Source organism: Rhinolophus sinicus, linkage group LG16 (assembly GCF_036562045.2).
Source record: "Rhinolophus sinicus isolate RSC01 linkage group LG16, ASM3656204v1, whole genome shotgun sequence".
Taxonomy (NCBI): Eukaryota; Metazoa; Chordata; class Mammalia; order Chiroptera; family Rhinolophidae; genus Rhinolophus; species Rhinolophus sinicus.
Window position 1 is genome coordinate 31507634 of NC_133765.1, and position 24672 is coordinate 31532305.

General features: G+C 50.7%; 1 protein-coding gene across 1 annotated transcript; it reads right to left on the reverse strand.

Annotated features, from left to right (window-relative positions):
- Positions 1-516: 516 nt before the first annotated feature.
- Positions 517-23901, reverse strand: PLBD2 (phospholipase B domain containing 2). Its single transcript, XM_019734034.2, has 12 exons — positions 23555-23901; positions 15528-15621; positions 13658-13816; positions 12147-12247; positions 11713-11927; positions 6908-7005; positions 4671-4831; positions 3930-4025; positions 3614-3685; positions 2835-2987; positions 2055-2217; positions 517-1807 (listed from the first exon to the last, which is right to left on the reverse strand). The coding sequence occupies exons 1-12, from the start codon at positions 23848-23850 to the stop codon at positions 1640-1642; spliced, it is 1776 nt and encodes a 591-aa protein (XP_019589593.2). The 5' UTR covers positions 23851-23901; the 3' UTR covers positions 517-1639.
- Positions 23902-24672: the final 771 nt, after the last annotated feature.

A 24672-nucleotide genomic window follows, 5' to 3' on the forward strand; every position in this document is an offset into this window, starting at 1 on the left:
CTGAAATTGTACCCAGTTCAGGAAAACCTGCTCAGAAGAGGCCTGCTCCCAGCTTCCACTGTCCTGCCGGATTGGGCATGAAATCCCCCAAGAGACAAGGCGGACACCTCTGCACACGAGAGGAGGAGCCAAAGTGCTGTGGGCTGGGGCCCAACCAGCTGGCCACACCCATCCTTCAGGGATGGGCAGAAGCCACAGATGAGCCTGCAGCTGCCATTTTGAAGCTGAGGATTGTGGGAAACTCCCAGAGCACAGGTGCCTTTCTGACAGCCTCTGCAAAGGTAGGTCCTACCTTTGCTGGGTCAGTTGAAGCTCCAGTGGGGGACCGTCTGCATGATCCTCCCATACTCTGTTCAGAATCACCCTGGCGACATAACTGTCCACACCTCCCAGAAAGCAGAAGGCACCAGAATCGTTCTAAGGAACAGACTGAAGTTGCCCGTTCCTACAGACGGCCCTGCCGGAGTTCCACCACTGCCCCGAGCCTCCCATCCTTGCTTTATTTCCTCCAGAGCATTTATCAACATCTTACACACCTATTTTATTTATGTTGTTGACTATCTCCCCAATGTAAACTTCACAAGAGCGGACTTTTTATACCTTTTGGTATAAGGTATCCACAGGACTTTGTAACAAGGTCTGATTGGAAAATGGATGAATGGATAGATGGAAGGATGGCTGATGGGTGGGTGGATGTGTGATGGGTGGGTGGGTTGGCAAATAAGTAGATCGATGGACAGACAGAAGGATGGACAGGAAGATGCAAAGGAGGATGGTGCAGATTCCAAACTTGAGAGGAGGAAGGGCGTGGACCCACCCTCCCCACTGCCCCAAAGAGCACAGCACAGGGACCAGGGCCTCCTCGTTTAATGGCGACAGCCTGCGATTTGGTTCCCGCTGCAGGAAAGCTGTGGGCACTGCCCCGAGGCCAGGGGCAGGCCCAGGATGGGGGGCATGAGGCTGGAGCATGGGACCTCACACTCCTGCCTGTCTCTGCAGAGAGGACACTCAGGCCCCTCCAACCACAAGTCCCCAGAAACTTTGGTTTTTGTTTGTTTTCATGTGTCTGTCCTTGAGGAAGCTGCCCAGAAGAGAAAATGGGGCTGCTTCCCAAGGGAGCAGAGAGGCTGGGGCTGGCGGCTAGGAGGAGCAATGCCAACTGCAGACGCCAACCGCACGTAACGCCCAGGTCTCGGGGGCCGAAACCCCACAAGTTCCAGAGCCACAGGCAGGAATGATGCTGGGAGGTAGGGAGAGGGACAGGCCCCTCCTGTCCCACTGGAGGCCCCAGAATCTGATCCCTCAGGAGGGGCAGCATGAGGACGGGACCCCAAGGTGGGCAAGAGAGAGAAGCAAGGAGAACAGAGAGAAGAGATTGAGATGCAGAGACGCAGAGGGAGACGGGGATGGCACTCACCCACTTTGGGGAGAGAGAGTCAGTTCTGGGCCCCATTGGGTTCCGTGCCCCTGCCAGGAGGAGCCGCCCAGATGAGAGTGAACCTGGCAGACCCAGGTCCCAGCTTTGGGGACAGCAAGGGGCAAAGGCCACAGAGGGGGTGGGCAGGAGGTCATGGCGGCAGCTGGAGGATGGTCCTGCTGGGTCAGCAGGAGCAGAAGGCAGCAGGGCACAGGTGGCGTCTCAGTCCCACCAGACCTCGATGGGTGAGAACTTCCAGAGGTCAGGCTGGCCCATGTGCAGCAGGCTACTGAAGGGTGAGGTGCTCCACTGGAAAGGGGGCAGCTGGTCCCACGTGGGGCCACTGGCTGCCACAAGGCGCAGAGCCTTGGCCAGCGCCATGCTAGTCACCTGGGGGCCGGGGCAGAGCAGACTGCTGAGTGCCAGCCCAGGCTGGGCTCCAAGCCGCCCCACCCAGGGTGCCCTGGCGCCCACCCTAACTTGGACCCCAACCACAGCCCGATTCTGACCATGACTGCTGCCCTGCCATCTGCGTTGAGCCCAGACTTCACCCCTATCCTCTCCCCAGAGGCGATGGTGACCAGGTCCGCCTGCCCACCCACCCGCCTGCAGCCCCAGGGCCCGGGCGGGGCGGCACCTTCACGTCGATGGCCCCGTGGGAGCGCTGGTGCAGGGCCTGGAAGGGGTAGGAACCGTTGGCCGGGTTGAGGTCAGAGCGGGCCGAGATGGCGTTCTCCGCGTTGGGCTGGGGGTTGCAGGCTTTGCACAGTGACAGGGGGTCGTGCAGGAAGTCATTGTACCTGGATGTGGGAGGGAGGGACCATCAGTCATGCTGGGAAGGGGAAGCCAAGGAGGGGACCAAACTCCTCCTGGCAGCAGCCCCCCAACACAGCCACCTGCTTCCTGTGTGAGACCCCTCCCACTGCTGGGGTCCCCCGCCCCCTGCACCCCATTGTCCCATCCTCATCAGTCAGACCTCCACCCAGGCATCCCTCCCTCCGAGGCTGCCTCTGGGCTCCCGTCCCGTCAGGTTACAGACCCCATCTTGTCCCTTTATAGCATTTCTGGGGACTCAGACAGTCCTAGTGACCCAGCCCCATCAGTGTAAGTGTTTGATGGATTTCTACATCTCCACGGAACAGAGCGCCCCCGGAGGACAGTGGGGGACAGGCTCCGTGCCTGCGTCTTGGGTACCAAACAGAGCCCCGTACAGGGTGGTCAGTCAGCGGCCGTTTGGCATCCCCACCTGTAACGAGTCTCCACAAGACTCACTGAGCGAGGCCTGGGCCCTGCGGGACCCGCTGTCACACCTCCACCCGCCCCTGCTGGCCCCTGGGCTTGCTTTGAGGTTTAAATGAGTGACAGTAAAGCGTGCAGAGCGCTCCAAGTGACTTGGGGCTCGCTGCCGCCCACGCACCTCATGAGCTGGATCATGGAGTCCATGCCGTGCACCAGCGACTGGTTCCGCCGGAAGATCTGGGCCCGGGGGTTCCCGTCGTAGGTGAACCAGTCCCCATACTGGGCCACCAGGGCCTGCAGCCCACTGGCATTGAACACAGTTTCAAAGGACCTGCGGGGACGAGGACCGTCACTCACGACCTCCACTGACCTCACCTGGCCGTGGGTGGTCATGCCAGAACATTAGCGCTAACAACCATCACATCAGGATGGCAATAATAACGTCTTTTGTTTGTGCTGGTGGGTGGTTTGGTGGGGTGGCCAAGCTTGGGCTCTCAGGGGGTCCAAGAGACATGGCTTCCAATGCTGGCTTCATCACCGACCAGCTATGGGGGAGCTAGGCCCTCCCTCCGGGCCTCAGTCTCATCATCTGTGAAATGGGAACAGGAACTGTGGCTGGCGCATGCGGTGACCATAAGGCTCAGATGAGAGAACCCAGGTAAAGCACAGTCAACGTCAAGAGATGATGGCAGAGCAGCTCCAGCTGGGGAGCCACGGCAGGTGTCAGCACCAGAGACGGGACACCCCCTGTCACCCTGCTGTGGGTACAGATTGGGAGGTCATTCAGATGCTGAGCTAAGTCCCACGACTGTACCCCAACACTGCCAAGGCTTTCCTGACCAGAGAAGCAGGTGGGATGGGTTTCTTAGCTGTGGGTTTAAAGTCACCTGGGAAGGGCCCCTCACCAGCATGGAGAGCTGTACGGGGCGGGGTAGGGGGCACAGGAGGAACACGTACGGTATGTTGTAGCTGGCCCAGTAGGTCTTCTGGTAGAGCTCTGAGGTCTTGTCCGCCACTACCACCATGCCCCTGGGGCAGAGAGAGACGGGGCAAGGGCGGTGAGAAAAGGGGCTCGGCCCTGCTCAAGGACCCCATGGCTCCCCACTGCCTGGAGGTAGAGGACATCCTGAGTCTTTAAGCCCCAGTCAGGGCTGCCTTCTCTTCCGATCCCGCCTTCCTTGGCCTTGCCCTTTCCACGTGTTTTCCGCGTGCCCCCTTCCCTAGGCAGTTCCCCCTGCTGGGAACACCTTGCCCTCTTTGCCAGGGTACTCACGGGATCTGCTCCAGGACGGTGAGCACCCTGCTCCCAGGGCTGGACCCACCGGGGACGAAGGCCTTGTAGTTCACAATCATCCACTGGTTGTTGTACCTGCCGTGCCCGAGAAGAGAGGACTGAGCAGGCCCTGGGACGACCACCCAGCCTCCCCCTGCCTCCACTGCTCCGCACAGCTAGGAATCACGGGGGAGGGGTGGCCGGGCTGTCTGGCCATCTGACCGTCACGCAGCTACTGCAGCTTGGCCAGGTGTCCTCACACGTCTCTCATCACACTGTCTGCCTGCTCCAGAGGACTTGATAGCTCCCCAGTGCTTACTGGGACAAAGGTCAGTTCTGCCCGACATCCTAACACCCTGCACTGCCCAGCTCCAGGGCCTCTGGTGCAGAGCGCCCTCATCCATCCATGCCCCACCCTCGACAGCCTCCCCACTGTCCCCAGAACTCTCAAGTTCCAAATTCTCTCCCTGTCCTTCCTCTGGGGGCCTTTCCCTGGGTTGAGGCTATAAGAGGGGCAAATGCTTTCCTTCCCTGAGCCTCAGTTTCCCCATGTATAAAACAAGGGAGAGGACGCTACAGCTCCTTCCCACTCTAATAAGAATCCACGAAAGGGCTCTGCAGAGGGTGTGGGGTATGTGGCCTTCATGCCATGTGAGATCCCCCAGGAGATGAGTCCTTAATTAAGAAGGAGCTTGGTCCATTTCTTGGGTGCGGAGGCCACAGTGCCAGAAGCCCACTCACGTGCCGCTGTTGAACCTCTTGAAGACATCTGCCCAGGAGGCCCCGTCCACAGCTAAGCGGTTGGCCACAATATTGCGTACCCACTCCATCACGCAGTCCTTGGGCTGCACGTACTTCCACAGGGCTGGGTTCCTGTTGCCGATGGTGGTCTCCAGTGTCACCTGTGGAAGAGCCGAGGGGACGCTGCACTGAAGGGCCACCTGACTTACAACTGGGGCATGCTGCCACCAAGTGGCAGTGCTGCCTCAGCCCTGGTTCATACGTTGACTCTGAACAGTTTTAGAACTTCCTGTTCGGGCTCAAGGGCACGTTCCTCACTGCTTCCTTGGCTGAGCACTGAAGGGCATCATGACCACACATCCAGCTCTGCCCTGGGGAAGAGCCCTGAAGAGGCCAGGGTGCCACTCTTACAGACCCACTCCTTCCACCAACTCGGTCAACTCTCCCCAGACAGACAGCAGCCCACTTCTACCCCTGCCCTGCAGTTCACAGGGTAAGGTGGGTGGCCTGAGGCTCTTCGCCTTCAGACTCCCATAATCTCAATAAACGCTGGGAAAAAACCCAGCACAACTATTAATGCCCCTTCTTACTAAAAGGTAAACTGAAGCCTGAAAGAGCTAAGAGACTTGCCAAAGGTCATGGCTGGTAAGTGGATTGGCCAACATTCGTTCCCCAAACTCCCAGCTCTTACAACAGTGCTTGTTCCCCTACAGCAGGATATCAGCATGCTTCTCCCCTTGTCACACAAAGCCGGGAACCAGCTTAAAGACGGCACCAGCCATAAATGTGATGTTTAAAAGAGGAATCTGCAAAGCAAGCCTCTGAGTAGCAATGCCCAGGCAGGAACAGATTCTTCCACTCCCTCCACCCTGTCCTTGTGGCTCAACCAGCTGCTCTTAGCATCCAAAGCCATCGGCAGGATTCAGGCCACCTTGGCCTCCAGAGCCCCCAAGGGCCACTTCCTCTGGCACAGCAGGGGAGATCCCAAGCCGTGGCCGTGCTCAGGAAGTCTGCAGACTTCAATGCAGAAAAACATCCCATCTTTGTGTCACGTTTGATGTTAGATGATACCTCTGCTAACATCAGACTGAAAGGAGCATCTCCTCCCATTGTTAACACAGGTGGCACACCACACAGGTATCAGTGGTCCCTGAGACTGTCACCAACAGAAATCACAGATGTTTTCCCACCAGGTGACAGGGTTGCACGCATCTCAAAATACCATTTAGGTTCCTCATTACTTCTAAATGATGGTAGGTCGCACACCTGCCACCCGATCCTGTCACTTAATGTGCTGGTAAGAGCAGCACATGCATTTCAAGTGGACTTCTATCAAATTTTGATAAACGCATTTCAACATAATGGGCTTCCTTTCTAAAAACATTATTCTGGGAAGGGGTTCACAGCTCCCCAGACGGCCAATGAGATCTGTAAAACAACACCCGCTAAGGACTGGAAGGTAAATTTCCCCCTCGGACACTTTGCAGGTCCTTCCCCGGGCTCCACTCCCACTACCCCCCAACCCAGAGTGCAGCAAGGGGTCCCCTCAGCCGCTCCCTGGCCCTCTCATGCCTCTTTCAACTTAAGGGGACTAAATCCTGCGCTCCCCTCCAAAACTAATAGAAAAGAGCCCTTCCCCTCCCCTCTTCTCCCCAGGGAATGAGTGGCTTCTGGCCGGGGTGGTTTTTTTTTTGTTGTTTTTTTTGCCATGTTTTCCTCTCCTCTACAGTGTTGCCCTGGCGATCGCAGGGCTGGTTGCCTCTGCAAGGGGTGCCAGGAACAGATTTCTAAATGAGGTTGGACGCCAGCCAGGAAAACCGATAAAAACAACCACATGGTAAACAACATTTATTCAGAAAACCTGGCCAGGTTAGAGGGGTTTTGTGGAAGGCAAGAGAGAAGGCAGTATTTCAGAGGAAGGTCATGTGCAAGAGGGACAGCTTATCCCAAATACATGAGAACAAAATGAGGTCACTGAGGTCATGGATATTTCATAAGGGCCCAAGACGAGCGATTTCTGTGGAGCTGTGTCACAAAGCAGAGTCCCAGGCTGGCTGCAGGTTTTGAGGGCCTGGATGGGGCACACCCCCACCCTGCCGGTGACCCAAGTACCCAACACCAAAGGAGAATGGGCCTTGGACCTGGTATGCTGGTGGGGCTGTGCCCACCTGCCCACCCAGAGCTGCTGGGGGAAAAGCAGCCTCGGGGAGAAGAAGGGGAAAGCGAGGGAGACTCACCAGCCCACTGCCCAGGATGTAGAAGTCGTCACAGGAGAAGATGGCGCCGGGATAGGATGAGAAGACCAACCTGTTGCCGGAAGCCAGGGGCGAGTCCTCTGTGGGGAGAGTGTGCCAGGGTGGGGGGCGTGCTAGTCAGACAAGCCCCGGGGGGGCCCACACCCTTCGGAAGACTCCAGCTGGGGGGCAGCAGGCCTCAGAGGAAGCCCCAGGCGTTTGACACGTGTGTGTGTGTGTGTGTGTGTGTGTGTGAGAGAGAGAGAGAGAGAGAAAGCTAGGAGCAAAAGACATACATATTTTTGTAGTGCCTTGGTTTGGTTTTCCCTGTTTCTTCTTTTAATTACAAAGACCTATTGTAAAAATGATAATTCAGAGGGCAATACCCAGAAGTCTAAAGAGCATGGGCTTTATTTTGGGAGGGATTTCCCCCCGGCTTTACTGAGGTATAACTGACAACTAAAAATTGTCTGTATTTAAGGAATGTGATGTGATGATTTGACATATGTGTACACTGTGAAATGAGTACCAGAATCAAGCTAATTAACATATCCATCACCTCATATTCCACTCCACCTAATATTCTACTGTGTGTGTATAGATATCACTCATAGTTTCTTCACCCATTCACCCATTGATGGACACTTAAGCTATTTCCATTATCTCAGCTATTGTGAATGATGCTGCAATGAATACGGGGGTGCAAATATCAACTCGAGATACTGATTTCATTTCTTTTGGATAAATACCCAGAAGTGGGATTGCTGGGTCGTATAAGAGCACGAGCTTCAAAAGGAGGAGACCGGGCTAGAATCCTGGCTCAACCCCTTATTTTTTGGCCTATAGCAAGTAACTTAACCTGTCTGAGCCTCAGTTCACTTATCTACAAATGAGAATAAAAACCCCTCACACCTACACAAGGCAGTTTTTAGGATTTAATTTATAAGCTTGCAGAGGTAAAGAGCTTCTAGCAAAACAGTAGGCACGCAGTAGGCCTACAATCAAGGGTACCACATAACCAGACCAGCACTTGGCAGGTACAAGGGGTTCTGGGGTAGGGGTGAGCATCCCTGGAGCCTCACCCCGTTAGTTCTGTATAACTAACAAATAAGTAAAAGCAAAAGGGCAAAGTCATAACTAAACAGCTGAAACTGAAAGAGAAAATAACATTAAGGGTGGTTCTTTGGGGGCTCAGGACAGAGTGGATTACAAGTGATTTTTATTCCTTCTTTGTGCTCTGTTACATTTTCTAACATTTTACAGTGAACATGTAGTACTTAAACAATCTGTTTTAATTATTAAAAATGAGTGTGAAAGCCGAAAGGTGGAAACAACCCAAATATCCATCAATAGATGAACGGATAAACAAATGTTGTGGTCTCTCCATGCTATGGAATATCATTCAGTCATAAAAAGGAATGAAGCACACACATGCGCTACAATGTGAATAAGACTTGAAAACATCACGCTGAGGGAAAGACGCCAGACACAACGAAACCACCACGGTATGATTCCATTTATAGGAAATGTCCAGAATAGATAAGTCCATAGAGACAGAAAGAAATCAGTGGTTGCAGGGGCCGGCGTGGGGGTGGGGAGGACATGGGAGTGACTGCTGAAGGGCACAGTTTCCTTTGGAGGGTGAGGAAACTATTTTGGAACTAGACGGGGTGATGGCTGCACAACATTATGAATGAACTAAATGCCACTTTAACACTTTAAAATCGTTCATTATATGTCACGTAACTTTCACCTCAATAAAGTAAATAAATAAAAATAAAACCACAGCCAGAAAATGTTTAAAATGAGTGCAGGTGTATATGAAGTTCTAAAACAGGCAAAACTAACCTAATGGGAAAGAAATCAGAAGAGTGGTTGCCTGGGGAGGGGGGTGGATACTAACTGCAGAGGGCAGAGGGATCTTTTTGGGGTGTTCTCTTTCTTTACTGAATGGTGGTTACATGATTGCATATGTTTGTCCAAACCCATCAAATTATACACTCTAAAGTGTGTATGTAAGCTATCCATTAATAAAGTTAATCTAAAAAAAAAAATGGTCTGGGATGTCATTTTATCATCAGAATGGTTAAAATCGAAAGGAATCATAATACCCAGTGCTGGCAAGGTTGTGGGGAAAGCTGACATCCTCATAGATAGATGGTGGAAGTGTTAACTGGAGGCATTTTGGCTGTATTTATCTAGAGACTAAACTTTTAATTATGCCTATCTTTTTTTTTTTTTAACTTTTAAAATTTATTTAAGTATGTTTTTCCAGGACCCATCAGCTCCAAGTCAAGTAGTTGTTTCAGTCTAGTTGTGGAGGGCACAGCTCACATTGGCCCATGTGGGGATCGAACCAGCAACCTTGTTAAGAGCACCGCGCTCTAACCAACTGAGTTAACCGCCCCAATTATGCCCATCTTTTAATCTAGTGTTACTACTAGGTAACGTCTCTGGGGGCCCTCTTGCTTGCTGCAGCACTATTTGAAACAGAAAAGCCCTGGAAATGGCCCAAATCCTCAGCTGGGAACGAGCTAAATTTACCATCCAGCTGTTACAAGGTGGACTGAACATGGAAATAGCGAGAACTCTCCAAGGCTGGCTGTTGAGTAAAAAGTACAAGTTGCAAACAATCCATATGGTAGGATCTGATTTATGTTTTTTTTTTTCAAAAACTCAGAAAGCAAACTTTTTAGGGCAGTGAAACTATTCTGTAAAACACGGTAAAGGTGGATACATGTCATTGTGCGTTTGTCAAAATTCATAAAACTCTAACACACAAAGAGTGAACTCAAATGTAAACTATGGACTTCCATCAACAACGCCTCAACTAGTTGGTTCACTAATTGTAACAAATATATCACACTAATGCAAGATGTGAGTAATAGAGGAAAGTGAGGGGGGTATATGGGAACTCTGTACTATTTACTTAATTCATCTGTAAACCTAAAACTTTTCTAAAAGGTAAAGTCTGTTAATTAAAAAAAGGTCCATATACATACATAAATGCATCCAAAAAATTCTAGACGGATCCAAATTAAAATGGCAACAGTGGTTTGCTCTTAGGAGGGGTCTGGAATTTAGGAGAAAGGTATTAGGGGAGATGTATTTCTTCACCTGTAATGGTAGAACTTGTTGGCAGCGAGTATGTACTCATGTGTTAGTAGTATAATAAAAATAAATTAAAACAAATAGAAAACTGAGGTACATTTTTTTTAAAAAGTCTAGGATAAAAACATAACCAAATGTTCAGAGAAATGATCTCTTGCAGGTTGTAGGGTGTTCGAGTCACTTTCGTTGCATTACATGTTTTGCTGTATTTTCCCGTTTTCTATAACATACATATATGACTATGTATGTTCTTTAAAAGATACTGAAATGTTAATGGATGCATAGGAATGAGAATGATAAATCTACAGTACAGTGTGGATGACTCTCACAAAAGATGCAAACGAGCACATTCTGCATGTTTCCATTTATATAACATTCAAAATCAGGCAAACCTAATCTCTGCTGTAAGAAATCAGGATAGAGATTATGCTGGTCTGGGAACAGTGCCTGGAAAGGAACAGGAGAGAAGCTTCTGGAGGCTGGGAATATTCTGTTTCTCCGTCTGGGGGCCACACGTGGGTGTGTTCACCGTGCACAAAGTCTTATGATATGCACACTTTCTATATAAACGTCAATTTAGAAGTTTACTTAGATTTAAATGAATGGGTATTAGATTGTCTCCAAACCACTCCTGTAGGTGACATCCTTGTATACACTCCCTGTGCAAAACTGGAAACGTTTCTATAGAGACTGATCTGAGCCAGAGAATTGCTGGGTCACGGGAGTGAGATTTCGAAGTTTATTAGATGCCGGCTGGGTCCCTTTTCTAAGCGGCCATGCCAACTCTTACTCCCATTAGCACTGAGTGAGGGTATACACTTCCCCACCCCCTCACCACCTCCGGCAGCATTAAGTTTTTCAGTTTGGCCAAGAAGGAGGTACTGCAAACATTTGGCAATGGCTCCCTCTGGGGTTGACACTGGGGTTGGGGTTAGGGGTGGGGAGAGGCACGATGGGGAACCTGGGTCTTAGCTGCAAAGCTTTCACATTTGACAGGAAGAGTGCACACGTGCATTCCTGGTACAGTTGATTGTTTGCAAAAATGGCTGCAATTCTTTCCATGCTTGCATTCACACCATTGCAATGTGACTCTGCAGTTCCTTACATTAAATGGTGGGGTCTATTTCCCCATCTCTCCAATCTGAGCTGGTGACCTGACTTACTTTGAGCATCGAATACTGTGCCATTTTCCACCAGCCCTCAGGAGGCCTTCCAAACTTCCCCACCCAGATGCCACGTGAACAAGCCTGCGCTAACCTGCTGGAGGATGAAAGACCACGAAGACCAGCTGCCCATCACCCCAGCTGACAGCCAGCTCCCTGGCACGGGAATGAGGACACACTAAGTCAGCCAACTACCCCCAGCTGACCGCACAAGTTTCAGTGATCCAGCCAAAATCAGCCAGGCCTGACCCAGGACAACAAAACTGCCCCACTGACCCACAGACATGTGAGCAAAAACAAATGGTTGTGTTTTAAGCTTCTGTTGTTTTAAATGTGGGGGTGATTTGTTATGCAGCACTCACTAACTGATACACCTTGGGAGATAAAACTAATATGTTAAAAATAAGATGAGGTCTTAGAATGACCCTACAGTGACTGAGGTGTGTCTCAGGCCAAGGCCCACATATCCTAGCATGCGCCCCTCCCGTGTGCCCACATCCACACTCACATACAGATACCCCCATATCTACCCACCTTGGGGGCCTTCCCGGAACTGGAACGAGTACTTCTTGATGACACGCAGCATGTTCTGGTATGAGTTCCAGGTGTTGTGAGCGACCAGGAGGTCACTTTGGCCGGGCAGCAGCTTGATGAGGGCAGAGCAGGAGCCAGAGCCCACAGTGTGCTTGGTCTTGGTCTTATTCAGGGCTAGCTCTAAGTCTTCCAGGTCCCCAGAGATCTGCAATAGGCTAAGGAGGGCCGAGGCACCGGAGGGTTACCATGCCTGCTCTGAGTGCTATTACAGACCCATTTCACAGAGTTGGAAGCTGAGGCTCGGGGAGGTGAGGTGACTGGTTCAAGACCATGTAATCAGGAAGTGGCAGAGCCAGTTCTGGAGCCCAAGTCTGTCTGACTATGAGGTGTGTGGCCCTTTCCCCTACCCTGTCCACTCTGGGGGTGGCACTTACAGGAACCCCAAGGGTTTGATGGTGAACTTCCCAGTTGGAAAGGTCACACTGCCTTCATAGCTGTCCTCTAGGCCTTTCAGCTGCAGGAGGGTCAGCCGCACCTGGGGAGGGGGCAAAGGGCAGGGGGCAGAGGGAGGGTGAGGCCTCTCCCCCTGGCTCACACCTTCTCCTGCAGTGGGAAGGGCTGTGTGCTGGGGACCCAGACAGAGCGGGAGAGGCCCAGGTACACCCTCCAGGTTCCAGCCAGCCCTGACTCCCTTTTAACCATCACCCACCCCTCCATGCCAAGCACCCTCCTGCTTTCAATTAATTGTGTTCCTGTCCTGTGCCAACCCCCAAATCAACCCAATTTAAGAGCCCAACTCAAAGCCACCTCCTCCAGGAAGCCTCCCAGTGTGCCCTGGCCCACTGTTGACAGCTGTCCATTATGAGGTTAGCTACTGGCTATGCTGCTTCCTTAGAACACCTGTCTCATGCTGCTGACTTCTCCCCATTGTCATTGTTCTATAACCACTGAGTACCATCGTGTCCCTACAGGGCCTTGGCCTGTGCTGGGCATACACCAGGCACTTAATAAGCATCTGCAAGATGAATGGATGGATGAATGGATGGATGAATGGACGGAGAGAGAGGATTGATAAATGGATAGCATGTGGATGTGTCGGTGGGTGGGTGGATGAATGGATGGATGGACTGACGTGTGAATGGATGAGTAGATAAGTGGTTAGGTGGATAGATAGGGGGATGGGTGGGTGGGTGAATGGTAGGAAGAGCCTCTTCTAGTAAAGGTATGAGTCGGTGGGTGGGTGGGCAGTGTGGGAAAGGTGCACACCTGGCCTGGGCAAGCTGGAGGTACTAACCGACACTGACAGCCATTTTCCAGAGACTGCCTGTGGCGTGTACTCCACAGCTAAACTCGTGAGGTGTTCCAGGGAATCCATAAATAAATGAGTTCATGGATGACCTGGCCAACAGTCCCCAGGCACAGCACCCTGCCTGGGTCTCTCTGTTAGCAGCCGGCTAAACGGCAGCTCACCCGAGCAAGGGAAAACAAAAGTCGCTGTGCCCAAACTTTCCGGGCTTTCTAGCTCCCCCCTTTCCCTCTTTCTCTTTTATAAAGGCTGTTTTCACCTGCATGGGATGTAATCAATCCATCACGCCATCTCCCTTGTATGCAAGTAAAACAGCGTACTAACAATAAATGACCTGTCTTCATTGATTCTTTGACACAAGGCGGGCAGGATGGGTTGGAGAGGTCGGTGGGCTAGGATGGATGGCTGGAGGGCCATCGAGTGGATGCATGGAAGTAAAGACAGGTGGAGATTCGACAGGTGGATGAATGGTAGGTCAGCTGGAGGGATGGGAGACCAGGGACACACCAAAGGGCTGGCCCAGAGAGACAGGGGATGGGCAAGTGGCCAGGTGGAAGGGCAGCAGCGACAGCAGTGGCAGGTCCCCGAAGCCCACACATCCCACGGCCCGATCCCACTGAGCAGAGCGGCTGCGCCCACCTGGTGCCAGTAAGCAGAGTCCTGGTTCAAGGCCATCTGCTCCTGCATCCACTCCAGGTTGGCCTCCAGGAAGCTCTTGAGCCTCTCGCAGTAACCGACTTCGTACTCGAAGGGGCCGCAGTAATTCACCACCGTGTTCATCCAATGCATGTAGATGAGCTGTGGGGAGGGCAAGGTGGGCGAGGGCAGAGCCGGGCAGCCGGCCGCTCTCTGCCCGGAGGACCCCACGGGCTCCCCACTCGGGCTGAGTCCTCACCCCCATCCACATCTCCAAAGGGCACTGGCGAGGCCCCTCTGTGCCTTTGCTCACACTGGTTCCTCTCCCTCAAGGGCCTTCTCACCCATCCAGCCCTCAACCCCCAACAGGGCCTGACGCTTCTGGACGTCTCCTTCCTTTGAAAGCCTTCAGCATTCAAACTCTGCCCTAGAGCACACCCCCTCTGTTACTGGGGACCCCCAATCTATATATGTGTTCAGTCAGTCCACCAATACAGACAGGCCCGGCCCAGCGTCTGACAACATCCCCAGACATCAAGGTCCAGGAGGGCGTCCAAAACGGCAACCAGGTGTCAGAATGACGACTGTGGGTTTTATAAAAGGCTGGCACACTGTCCTCTGTCCTCTGTGACGTGCTCTTTCCCTGTCGCCATCCTGCAACTCAGATTCACCTGTGTCACTCATTCATTTTCACTCTCTTATCGTGCTGCACTGTTACTTATTTACTTGCATCTGGTTACCCACTCACCCACTGGTGGCATTCGGGTGTTCACGCCTTGGGGCTGCTTTGAACACCTCATGCTCGTCCTCAGGTCACCACTAGGATACACATCTAAGGAGTGGGACCTCGGGGTCCTGGGGCGCGTACGCATTCCACTCTACAAGCTGATGCCAAATTATTTTCTAGAGTGGGTGTCACACTACCACCGAGGGTGTGGGAGCACAGCCGTCACAGCACTTCGGAAATTATGATTATCATTTTTATAAAGCCCCAAATCAAGTGAAGCAAAATAATATGTTGTTTAAGGAGTCATCCCATGGAGCACAACTAGTTTTAACAAAAGCAAGGGAGTGGAAATAACTCCAATGCCCATCCACTGACGAAAGGATAAATGAAACAGCATATCCAGACAATGGAATATTATTTGGCCGTAAAAAGGAATGAAGTACTGACACAGGCCACATGGATGAACCTTGAACACGTGATGCTAAAGGAAAGAAGCCAGACACAAAGACCAGATATTGGAGGATTCCACTTATATAAAATGTCAAGAATAACCAACTCCGTAGTGACAGAAAGCAGATTCACGGTTGCCAGGCCAGAGTAAAGGGGAAAGGGAGGTGTGCTACTTGGGCATGGCGTCTCTGGGGTGATGAGAACCTTTCGTAATTAGACAGTGGTGATGGCTGTACGACCTTAGGAAGATACTAAAAACCACTGAATTGTACATTTTAAAATGGTGAGTTTTATGGCATATGAACTATACCTCAATATAAATGGCTGAATGAAAGGAAAGGAAGGCCACCACCACATTGAGGTGGTGGGTGCCCGGGGGTACGGGAAGCTGGGGGATTGGGTCGGGATGGGGGCGTCCATGGCATCAGTAACGCTGGGTTTTAGTTTGGGTGTTCATATTATTATTATGCTTCTAACTTGGAATATGATGCGTATTTTTGTACACGCATCAAAGAGTACCTGCTGTAAATGTTTAACGCCTGCATGTGAGCCTTTTGTCCCCAGCTTCATAGAGGGCTGGGGGGCAGGGGCAGGGCCCACTCTGCCCATATCTCAGAACCCTCCAAAGCTCCCTGGAGAACACATTTGGTGGGATGGGGGAGGTGGGAGCCCCAGGTTCCCCCATCTGGCACTTACCCCCTCAGACACGGCGGCCTCCACCACGCCTGCCGCGTAGGCCTGCAGGCTGTCATTGTAGTGGCCATTCGTGTGCAGCTCCAGAAAGGCCCACCTGGAGAGAGAGGAGAGGGGACACTCCGCCAGTGCAGGGACAGGCGCGAAGCCAGTCCACAGCTTAGCACACGGGTGTTTCCAGTGTTACACCATAAAAAAAAAAGTGATGAACTGCCTTTCACATGATTGTCTGTCTGTCTGCCTCTTTCTATGCACACGTCAGGCTAAATCCCTGAAAGAGGAAATGCTGGGTCAAAGGGAACACGTCCTTTTCATTTTAATAGATATTGACAAACAGCTTCCCCCTCAAAAGCTGCACTAACCTTCATTCCCACCCCCCACAATAATACCAGCTGATATCTACTGAGGTCTGCCGGTGAGCCAGGCACTGTTCTAACTTGCCTATCTATTAACTCTTTCGTCCTCAACACAATCCCACCATCCTACAAAGCAGGCACTGTTACTGTCTCTGTCATATAGAAGAGGAGGAAATTATAGCACACGGTTACATAACTGCAGCAGCAAACGGCCCTGCTGTCCCCTCCCTAGCCATGCCTTGTGCTGTGTCACTTTGCAGTCCCTCCCACTAATGGCCTAGTGTCCTGCCCCCTCTGATTTGGGCTCGGTCATGTCACTCGACTTGCTTTGGCCATTTGGAGGCACATGGGTGGACGTGACCGTGTGCCAGTTACAACATGAGCCTTCGGGAGGCCACCCTGTGTTTCCCCTTGCCCTCTTGTGCCTCTGCTATTGCCATGAGAAGATGCCCTGGCCAGGCCACTGGTCCCAGAAATACAGAGGGTGCCAAAAAAATGTATACACGTTTTAAGAAAGGAAAACTGTATTCAAATTGTAATAATCTATACCAATAACAAAAGATGAATACAAGTCACGTTTGACTTCTGCAATGACAAGAGGTGCTCAAAGTGGTTCCCATCAGCGTCCAGACACTTCTGATGACGGCGAACTACTGCTTGAGCAATGCTGGCCCAAGTGTCCAGTTGTGTACATTTTTTGGTGCCCCCGGTATGACAGACATGGGGCTCAGCAGGTCTGCATAAAGCAGAGCTGCACCAGCGCCTGATGGACCCAGGAGGTTAAACGGTTGTCTTAAGTCACCGGCTTTGCCAGGTGGTCTGTTACACAGCACTGGAGCCCACTACGAGATGACACACTTGCCAAAGGTCACAAGCTGGCAGAGGGCAGAGCCTGGATTCAGCTCCAGGCAGGCTGGCCCCCTCCTCCTGTGAAGCAGCACGTCTCAAACTCTGATGTGCATCCAGGTCACGCGAAGACCTCGTTAGGAAGCAGATTCTGACCAGGACACCTAGGGTAGGGCCCAAGACTCTGGGTTTCTACCTGCCAGTCCTGGAACCCACTAAGGTACATACTGCCTTTCTACAGTGTCCACACCCCTGTCTGCCCACGCCCTTGCTTAAAATGATGCTCGCAATCTTTTTCATCCTTGCTAAGGTGAGAGTTGAAAATTCAATTGTGTTGTTTTAACTACAGTCCTTTAATTAGGTAAGCTACACATACTTTCTTATTTTTATTGGTCATTTATAGTTCTTTGTGTCCTTTATTTATTTTTCTCTACTGTTTTTTGAAAACCTTCTCTAATTGATTGGTGAAATCCTCTACACATATTAGCCCTTGGCTGGTGACTAATATTGAAAATACGTTTGTATTTTAATTGATTTTTGCTTTTGTTTTTGCCAAATAGAGGTTTTCGTTTTTGTGCAGCCAAATCTGTTGATCTCTTTTCCTTTATGGGTCTGGATTTCATCCTTGCTCCAAGGACACAAAACTATCCAGGTGACTTCTATAACGAGGAGGAAAACATTTGTTAAGGCAATTTCTGTTAAGAAAATGAGGGCAACAGGAAGACACTAATGTGACCTTAAAGAGGCCACAGGACAAGGCAGAGCCAGGCCCAGCCAGGACTGTGTCATAGAAAGTTGGCTAAACTGCCACCCAAGAGCTCCAGGATAGAAATAGCTCTGCCCTAGAGGAGACTCGAGAGGGAAAGACTATCAAAATACCCACACCCGATACTTTTGGCAAGCAAGCCTCTTGAGCACTCACTGGGTGCCAGACACTGAGAGTATATCAGGATGAATGACATCTAGTCCTATCTTCAAAAAGCTAATAGGGGTGGGGTGGGGTGGGTGACTGACACATAAACAGATAATGACGTAACAGGGTAACTGCTGTGAGAAGAAAAGGAATAAAATGCCAAGGGGGTGCCCTGACGAGGTGTGCTCCTGCTGCAGAGTAAAATCTAGGAAGGCTTCACCAAAGAGGCAGTTACGGCTGGTTTGGGTTTTGAAGTTTAAGTAGGAGCTTTCTGGGGAAGGGGGAGAGAAAAGGGAAAGTAAAAGAAGAAAGCCTGAACTCTGAATGTTCCAAGGCAAAGAACGCTGAGGCCAAAAAGATGTGGGGGTTGGTAATAAGGCCCTACTATGGTGAATAACAACAGCCCCCAGGCATGTGTTAAGCACATGACAAATTTACTTATCTCTCTAAATTCTCCAAAGATGCCCTAAGAAATGAGTTTTATTCTCCTGACCTTACAGATGTGGGAACCAAGTGAGGCTCAGAGAGGTGAAGTCACTTGCCTAAGGTCACACAGCAAGTAAGTGGTAGAGCTGAGACTAAAATTCCATAGCATGTGCTCTCAGCCTCTAACTCTAAGTTTTGTGGGATTTTTTTTGCAGGGGGAGAAGTAGGGGGTTAGTATTTTTCAAAGGAAGATGAGAGCCATGAACTTCAGGCTAAAGACTCACATATAATCACAGATAAGGACAGAGAAGCACAAGAGACTGGAATGAAGATGTTTACATTTCAAGGAGAGTGAAGGACAAATAGTCTAGGTTTGTGGGTCCCTCAGACTTTGTTTGAATCCCCAGGTCTCTCTCTTATCAGCTGTGTACCTCTGGGAAAATTACTTAACCTCTCTGGGCCTCAGTGTCCTCATCTGTAACTCCCACACTTCAGAGGGTTACTACGGCGTGTCCCAGGAGATAACACACGCTCTGTGCTCACTAAACATCTATTCCACTGAGAATCTAAGAGGGGAGTTTGGGAAGACCCGGTAGGTTTGGTGATGGGAGGAAGATTGTAACAGGGCCCCATATGCAGACCCTCCCTCACGATAAAAAATAGCAAGGGATAGGGTAGCCGGTTAGCTCAGTTGGTTAGAGCATGGTGCTAATAACACCAAAGTTGCTGGTTCGATCCCCGCATGGGCCACTGAGCTGCGCCCTCCTTAAAAAAGACAAATAAATAAATAACAGAGGATCAAGGAAGACCAAACACAAACTACATGAAACCAAAAAAGCTGACCTGCCGTAAGCCCCATTATAACCGAGAGGCCAGTGGCTTTCCTCCAGACCGTGCCTGGTAAACAGCTGCTCCTTCTAGGGGTGCCTGGGTTCAGTCAAGCCCCGGTGCTGAGACCCTGGAGACAGGCCGTGGTTAGGAACCCACCCTGTGACCAGGTGCTCACAGAGCCCTCAGAGATGGGGGGAGGGGCCTCGTGCACAGCAGCATCTTCCACCAGAGCCCAGGGAAACGAGCCTCCTGCAATGCCCACCATAAGGGGCCTGACACAATAATCTAGCCATACATTCATTCACTGGGTTTCTAGAACCATGTGGTGGAATGCCACGTGCTGACAAGATGTCAGAGACAAACTTTAAAAAAAGAAAAAAGATCAGGGACAAGTGGTAGTGTGGACGAAAGAAAAACGGGGTTCCATGGAGAACAACCTCACAGGGGGATCTGATCATAAATTCCTAACAGGACAGGGCACGGTGGGTAGTCACGCTCTAGACACAGAGTTTTCTTGGCAGAAGGTTTATCTTTGCCCTCTGTCCATTGTTTCTGTGCATCTAGGTTAACACACCTTTGAAATAAACCCCGCAAGGGAGCACATAATCCTGTAATCCAATCCTCGCTTGCTTTCTCCCACCTCCATGTAATCAAATGCATGAAAGAAAACTGCAAAACTGTTATTCTCAGGAGATCTGATATCTTGCTCCCTGGAACATGTCTGAGTCACAAAAACTCTTACAAAAATTCTGTTGGCGTTTCTTATGTCGACAGTAGACACAGATAAGCCCATGTATAAAAGCATCACACATATGCACACACACACACCTCTATATATACTTATGTATGCATGCTTAGGTCTGTTTATGCACAGAACATTCTGGAAGAAAGAGCTAACAGTAGTTATATATGGAAAGAAAAAATGGGGGTGAGGGGGAGGTTTACCTCCTACATGCTATCCCACCTTTCTAAACTGCTAGAATTTTTACCATGAAAAGTCAATTACTTTTCTAACAATTACAAAAATGTAAAGAAGGGCAGCTTGGTGTCTTTCAAGCTGGGCAGAAAGGAGAAGGAGCAGAAAGTGATAATTTCCCGACCTCCTGCCAGGCCTCAGCACCATAAATATGGCATTAGTCACAGCCCTTCTTCAAGAGACTGTCACCTTATATCAAAGGGACACTGGGGTGATTGGGTTTAGATGACCTTGATTCATTTTGCCTGAGTCCTCAGAAAACCCAGGTGGGTGGGTTTCCGCCGCTCCTTCCAGAATGCCTTGAGTGGGGGGGAGGCTTCCAGGAGTGAGGTTTGGTTCCCAGCTACCTGATTCAGTGCTGAGCGCCCAAGGCTGATCGCTGAGGATTCTCGTGTTGCCTCGGGCAGTAAGCTCTCATCAGAGGATTTCTCCTGACCCTGCAAGGCTGTCACCATCCTCAGCCACCTGTAGTAAGTGCCCCAGATCGCTCTGACAGTAATCCTGAAACTCTGCCTCATACCCCACTACCCTGCCCTTCCAGCCTCAGCTCCCCATCTGGAAAATGGGAAGGCGTCCCGTCAGCAGCTGTGCTGGTGAAAAACTTTGAGAAACTGTACCCTGGGCAAAAGGAAAACACTGGCAAGAGGGTGTTTCTAAAGCTAAATGTGCCCATTCCAGACGGCTCTTTACTTAGAGATTGTGTCCTTTCTGCTAGTTTGGTTCTAAAATAGCTGATCTCCTCTGAGATGAAATTGACAGAAGTTGAGGATGGTTCTGTTTTGTTTTTAATGCGCTTGCTTGATAAAAATAAAAAGTTGGCAGCACTGGATGTGTTCATCTTTTTTCACATGATCTTATGTCGAGGTGGCTAACACCTCTGAGCCTACTCCAGGGTCTAATCAAGAAGCCACGTTTGGGAAAAGCCAGACCATTCGTGTGAGATGGGCAGGGGGTCACACGCTGCTTTGGCGTACAGCGTTCCCTGGGCGCCCTCACGAGGTGAGAGGCCCACCTTATCGGTGGCTATCCCTCTTTTCTCATTCTTTTTTTTTTCTTTAATTTATTTTTTAAATGTATTGTGTTTTTTAAGTTTTTTAAAAAATTTATTGGTCCTTTCTCATTCTTGATGGCAAGTTTATCTTTTGTGACTTTTCAGAGAAATAGCTGGGCGATACTTATCCGTTTTACTGGGTTGGGTTGTTTTCTGGTGTCCTCATAGGTTAATTCCCTCTTACTGATCTTTACTTCCTCTCCCAACTCCAAGGTGATTTACATCAAACAGCTGGTTGTTGGATCAGGTCAGGGAAGGAGGAAGAGGTGAGATTGGAGGGTGCGGCCTCCTCAGGACCAAGGCCAGAGCCCTGGGCTGGCACAGCCTCCACCTCTGGGGACATCTTTGATCCCCAAGCATCAAATCCTAAATGTTTCCAGGCTACGTGGGGAGTGTCTGTCCAAAGCCAGATAAAGCACAATTAAAAGAGGAGAGGTTATGGGGGAAGAGGATGTGGAATTTATCCTAGGATACCCTGTAGTGAAATCTGGGGGTCAGAAAAAAGGAGGGACCTCTATTCTAGGTGGAGTCAAATATCTGGTCTCCATTCTTCAAAAACTGAGGCAGTCACCCACAGATCAGAGGTTCTGCTGACCAGGGGCCAGCACACCCATATGTCTTTCTTTCATCTTACCCCTGAGTTCTCAAAGGGTGTCTTCGAGGGCCTCAGTTTCCCTGCTCATAAAATGGGGACTTCTAATATGGTTTTCCCTAAATCATAGCCCCCAAGTGCTGTCAGACTCAGAGGGTTAGGGAGCATGTGAGTCTAAGAGGAGGGAATAAGAGACCAGACAAAAAAGATGCTGGAATGGTGAAGTGAAAGCAAGAAGGGGGAAAGAGACCTGGGCTCACTTATCAGGACTCAGTTTCCCCAACTGTAAAATGGGGGCAGAGGATACCTGCTCCTGCTCCTTTCTCTTTCACTCATTTCTTCCTTCAATAAACAGTGGTGCTGTCTGTGATCCCACTGAATTTCCTTTAGAGCCCCATGGTCAGGTGAGGAAACAGGGTCAGAGAGGCGAAGCGATTTGCCCAAGGCCATAGAGCAGTGGAGTTGGGCCTGGAAGAGCTTTCCATCCAGCACAATCAAGGAAGTCCTCTCTCTCCACTTGTTTTCCATAACTGAAAGCAATGTAGCCCAGTGGGGGCCTCCTGGGGCCAAAGCCCCCTCCCCATGCATTGCTTCATCTCTGTGCCTCCTCGTCTAGCTGGTATCCTGCCAGAGATTTGTCATGCCCTCTTGGTTCTGCTAAGCATGTGTGAGTCAGCAGAGAACGGGTCAGCAGATTGCAGTCATGGAGCCACAGAGTTCTGGTTCCCTGCACTGATGCCAGCCAACCCTGTGGCCTCCTCTGCCTGGGAGCCTTCCCAGATTAGCTCCACCCAGCTCCTGTGTCTACAACAAACCCCCTCCCCCAAGTCCCCCTTTTATCTGCCTGTCTATTTTATATCCTCCCAAGTGCCACAAAGTGCCAGCATGAGGATGTCTCCCCAACACCTTCAAGAATTAATGGATGCCAGCAAAATGGATGTGGGTAGCAGTGGGAGGACGCCAAGCCTGCTGGAGCGGGCAGTGAAGTCTAACCACTGGGATGAGCCCAGGATTGGATGGGGAGCAGAGGATTCAGGGTTCCCTAAGATCCCCAGCAAAGCCTGGATCCAAGACCTGGGCGCTGCTGACAAGGCTTTGAGGCAGATTTTCCCCACTCCCACCAACTCGGGTTTCCCTTCTGGCACTGTCTCCCCCACTGAATGGGGATCCTCCCACCTGCTCAGCTCTGTGTCCCCAAGGCCAAGTGCACTAGGTGAGTGAATGAAAGAATAAATAGGCCCAAGCTCTGGTACAAGGTCTGAGAGGGCATTACTCAACCTCAGCCAGAGCACATCCTGAAAATCTGGGCCACAGAGTTGGAAATAAGAGCCCAGAGACAGGCAGAGGAGTTAGGTGAGAGTCACACATCAGAATGACAGTCCCAGTGATAAGGCTAGTGGTCATGGCTGCCAAAGACAGAGCACTTGGCTCCATACTAAGTATCTGGTCAAGCGACTAAAGGAGGAGCAGAGCCCAGGCATGATGCTATCTGGGTCTATGTGAATTTAGGGACCCTCTGTTTTCCAACTGGCCTGGAACCCAGGCTCCGTCCTGCTGCCCTGGCTCTGACATGGAGGCAAGGGGCTGGCACTTATGGGGTAAGAAAGGTACAATCAAGGAAGTGAAAATTAGTCTCCTGGAGAGCTCACCACCCCACCAGCCCAGGGGGTGGGGAAGTGAAGTATGGGGAAGGCCGGTGGGAACAGGAGTTATTATTTACCCACCAGCCATGGACCTGATCCAGATGGAGGCACTTGAGGCCCTGATAATCAGGAACTGGTTTCTAGGGGGACAGAGATATTGTCCCCAGGCTGAAGGCAAGGGACTGGTTCCCATGAGTTGAGAGATGCTGCATTATCTTTCACCCAACCAGGGACCTGGTCCAGATGGTGGTGTTGCATCCTCAGAAGCGGGAAAGTGACCCCCAGGGAGATAGGGGCACTGTCACCAGCAAAAGGCTGGTCCTAGGGGCAGGGGAGGCACGGGGCCCACGCAACACCCTCCCAGTTGGTTCCGCGCGGGGTCGGGCCAACCCTTACCCGGTCTCGTGAATGGCGTTGGTGAGATTGGCCCAGGCCACAGCGTCAGGGTGGCGGCCATCTACCAGACGCAGCTGGCCGGTCTCGGCGTCCAGTAGCACCGAGCGGCTGCGGGAGGCGGGTGGGACTGGCCCGTCTGGTCCCTGGGGGCCCCCCGGGGTCGGAACTGCGCCGGTCAGGGGGCTCAGGAACAGCCCGACCAGCGGGGCTAGCACCAGGGCCAGCGCCAGCGCCAGCGCTCGCGTGAGCGCCCGGGCCAGGCCGCCACCGGGGGAGCCGCACACCGGGGCCACCATCACAGCACGGAGCCGGACGCCGCAGCCAGGATCACGTGACTACACTCCTCCGTGGAGGGCGGGGAACACCAGGCCGCGGCGGAGGGGGCGGGACTTGGGCCGAGTTCTTCCGGGGTGGGCGTGGCCCGAGGCGGGACGTTAGGAGCGGGGCCCATTTAAAGAGCTCCAGCATCCCTGTCCGCCTAGGGAAACCCTGCGTAGCACACTTCCCCCAAAACTTTTTATTTTTCAAAATGTCAAACCTAGAGAAAAGTTGCAAGGAGTAGAGTAAATACCCAATATGCCTGCCATCAATTGCTAATATTTGGTCACGTTTAATTAATCTCTCTTTATATATGTACATATAATTTTGTGTATGTATATATAATGTTGTATATGTATATATAGTGTTGCTCAACCATTTGAGACTTAATTGAAGACATCATGACGTGTCAACCCTAAATACAGCATAAGAGAAAATATCTCATAAGAGAAAAGACATTCCCACATAACCACAATATACCTTATAACAGGAAATTTTTCATTCATTTAATACTATTATCTAATACAGGGTTTTATTCAAATTTTTCCAATACTCCCAAAAATACTCTCTCCTTTTTTTCTTTTTCTTTCGATGCAGGATCTACTCCTCACACCACACACAAGAAAAACTCTTAAATGACGAGAATCTAAATGTAAAAAGTGAAACTGCAAGTACTAGAAGAAAATAATGGGTGAATTCCTCCATAACTTGTGTGTGGGAAAAGGCTTTCTAACTATGACTCAAAATGCAATAAAATGACAGATGCAATTAAAAAATGAATAGATTTGACTACATAAAAT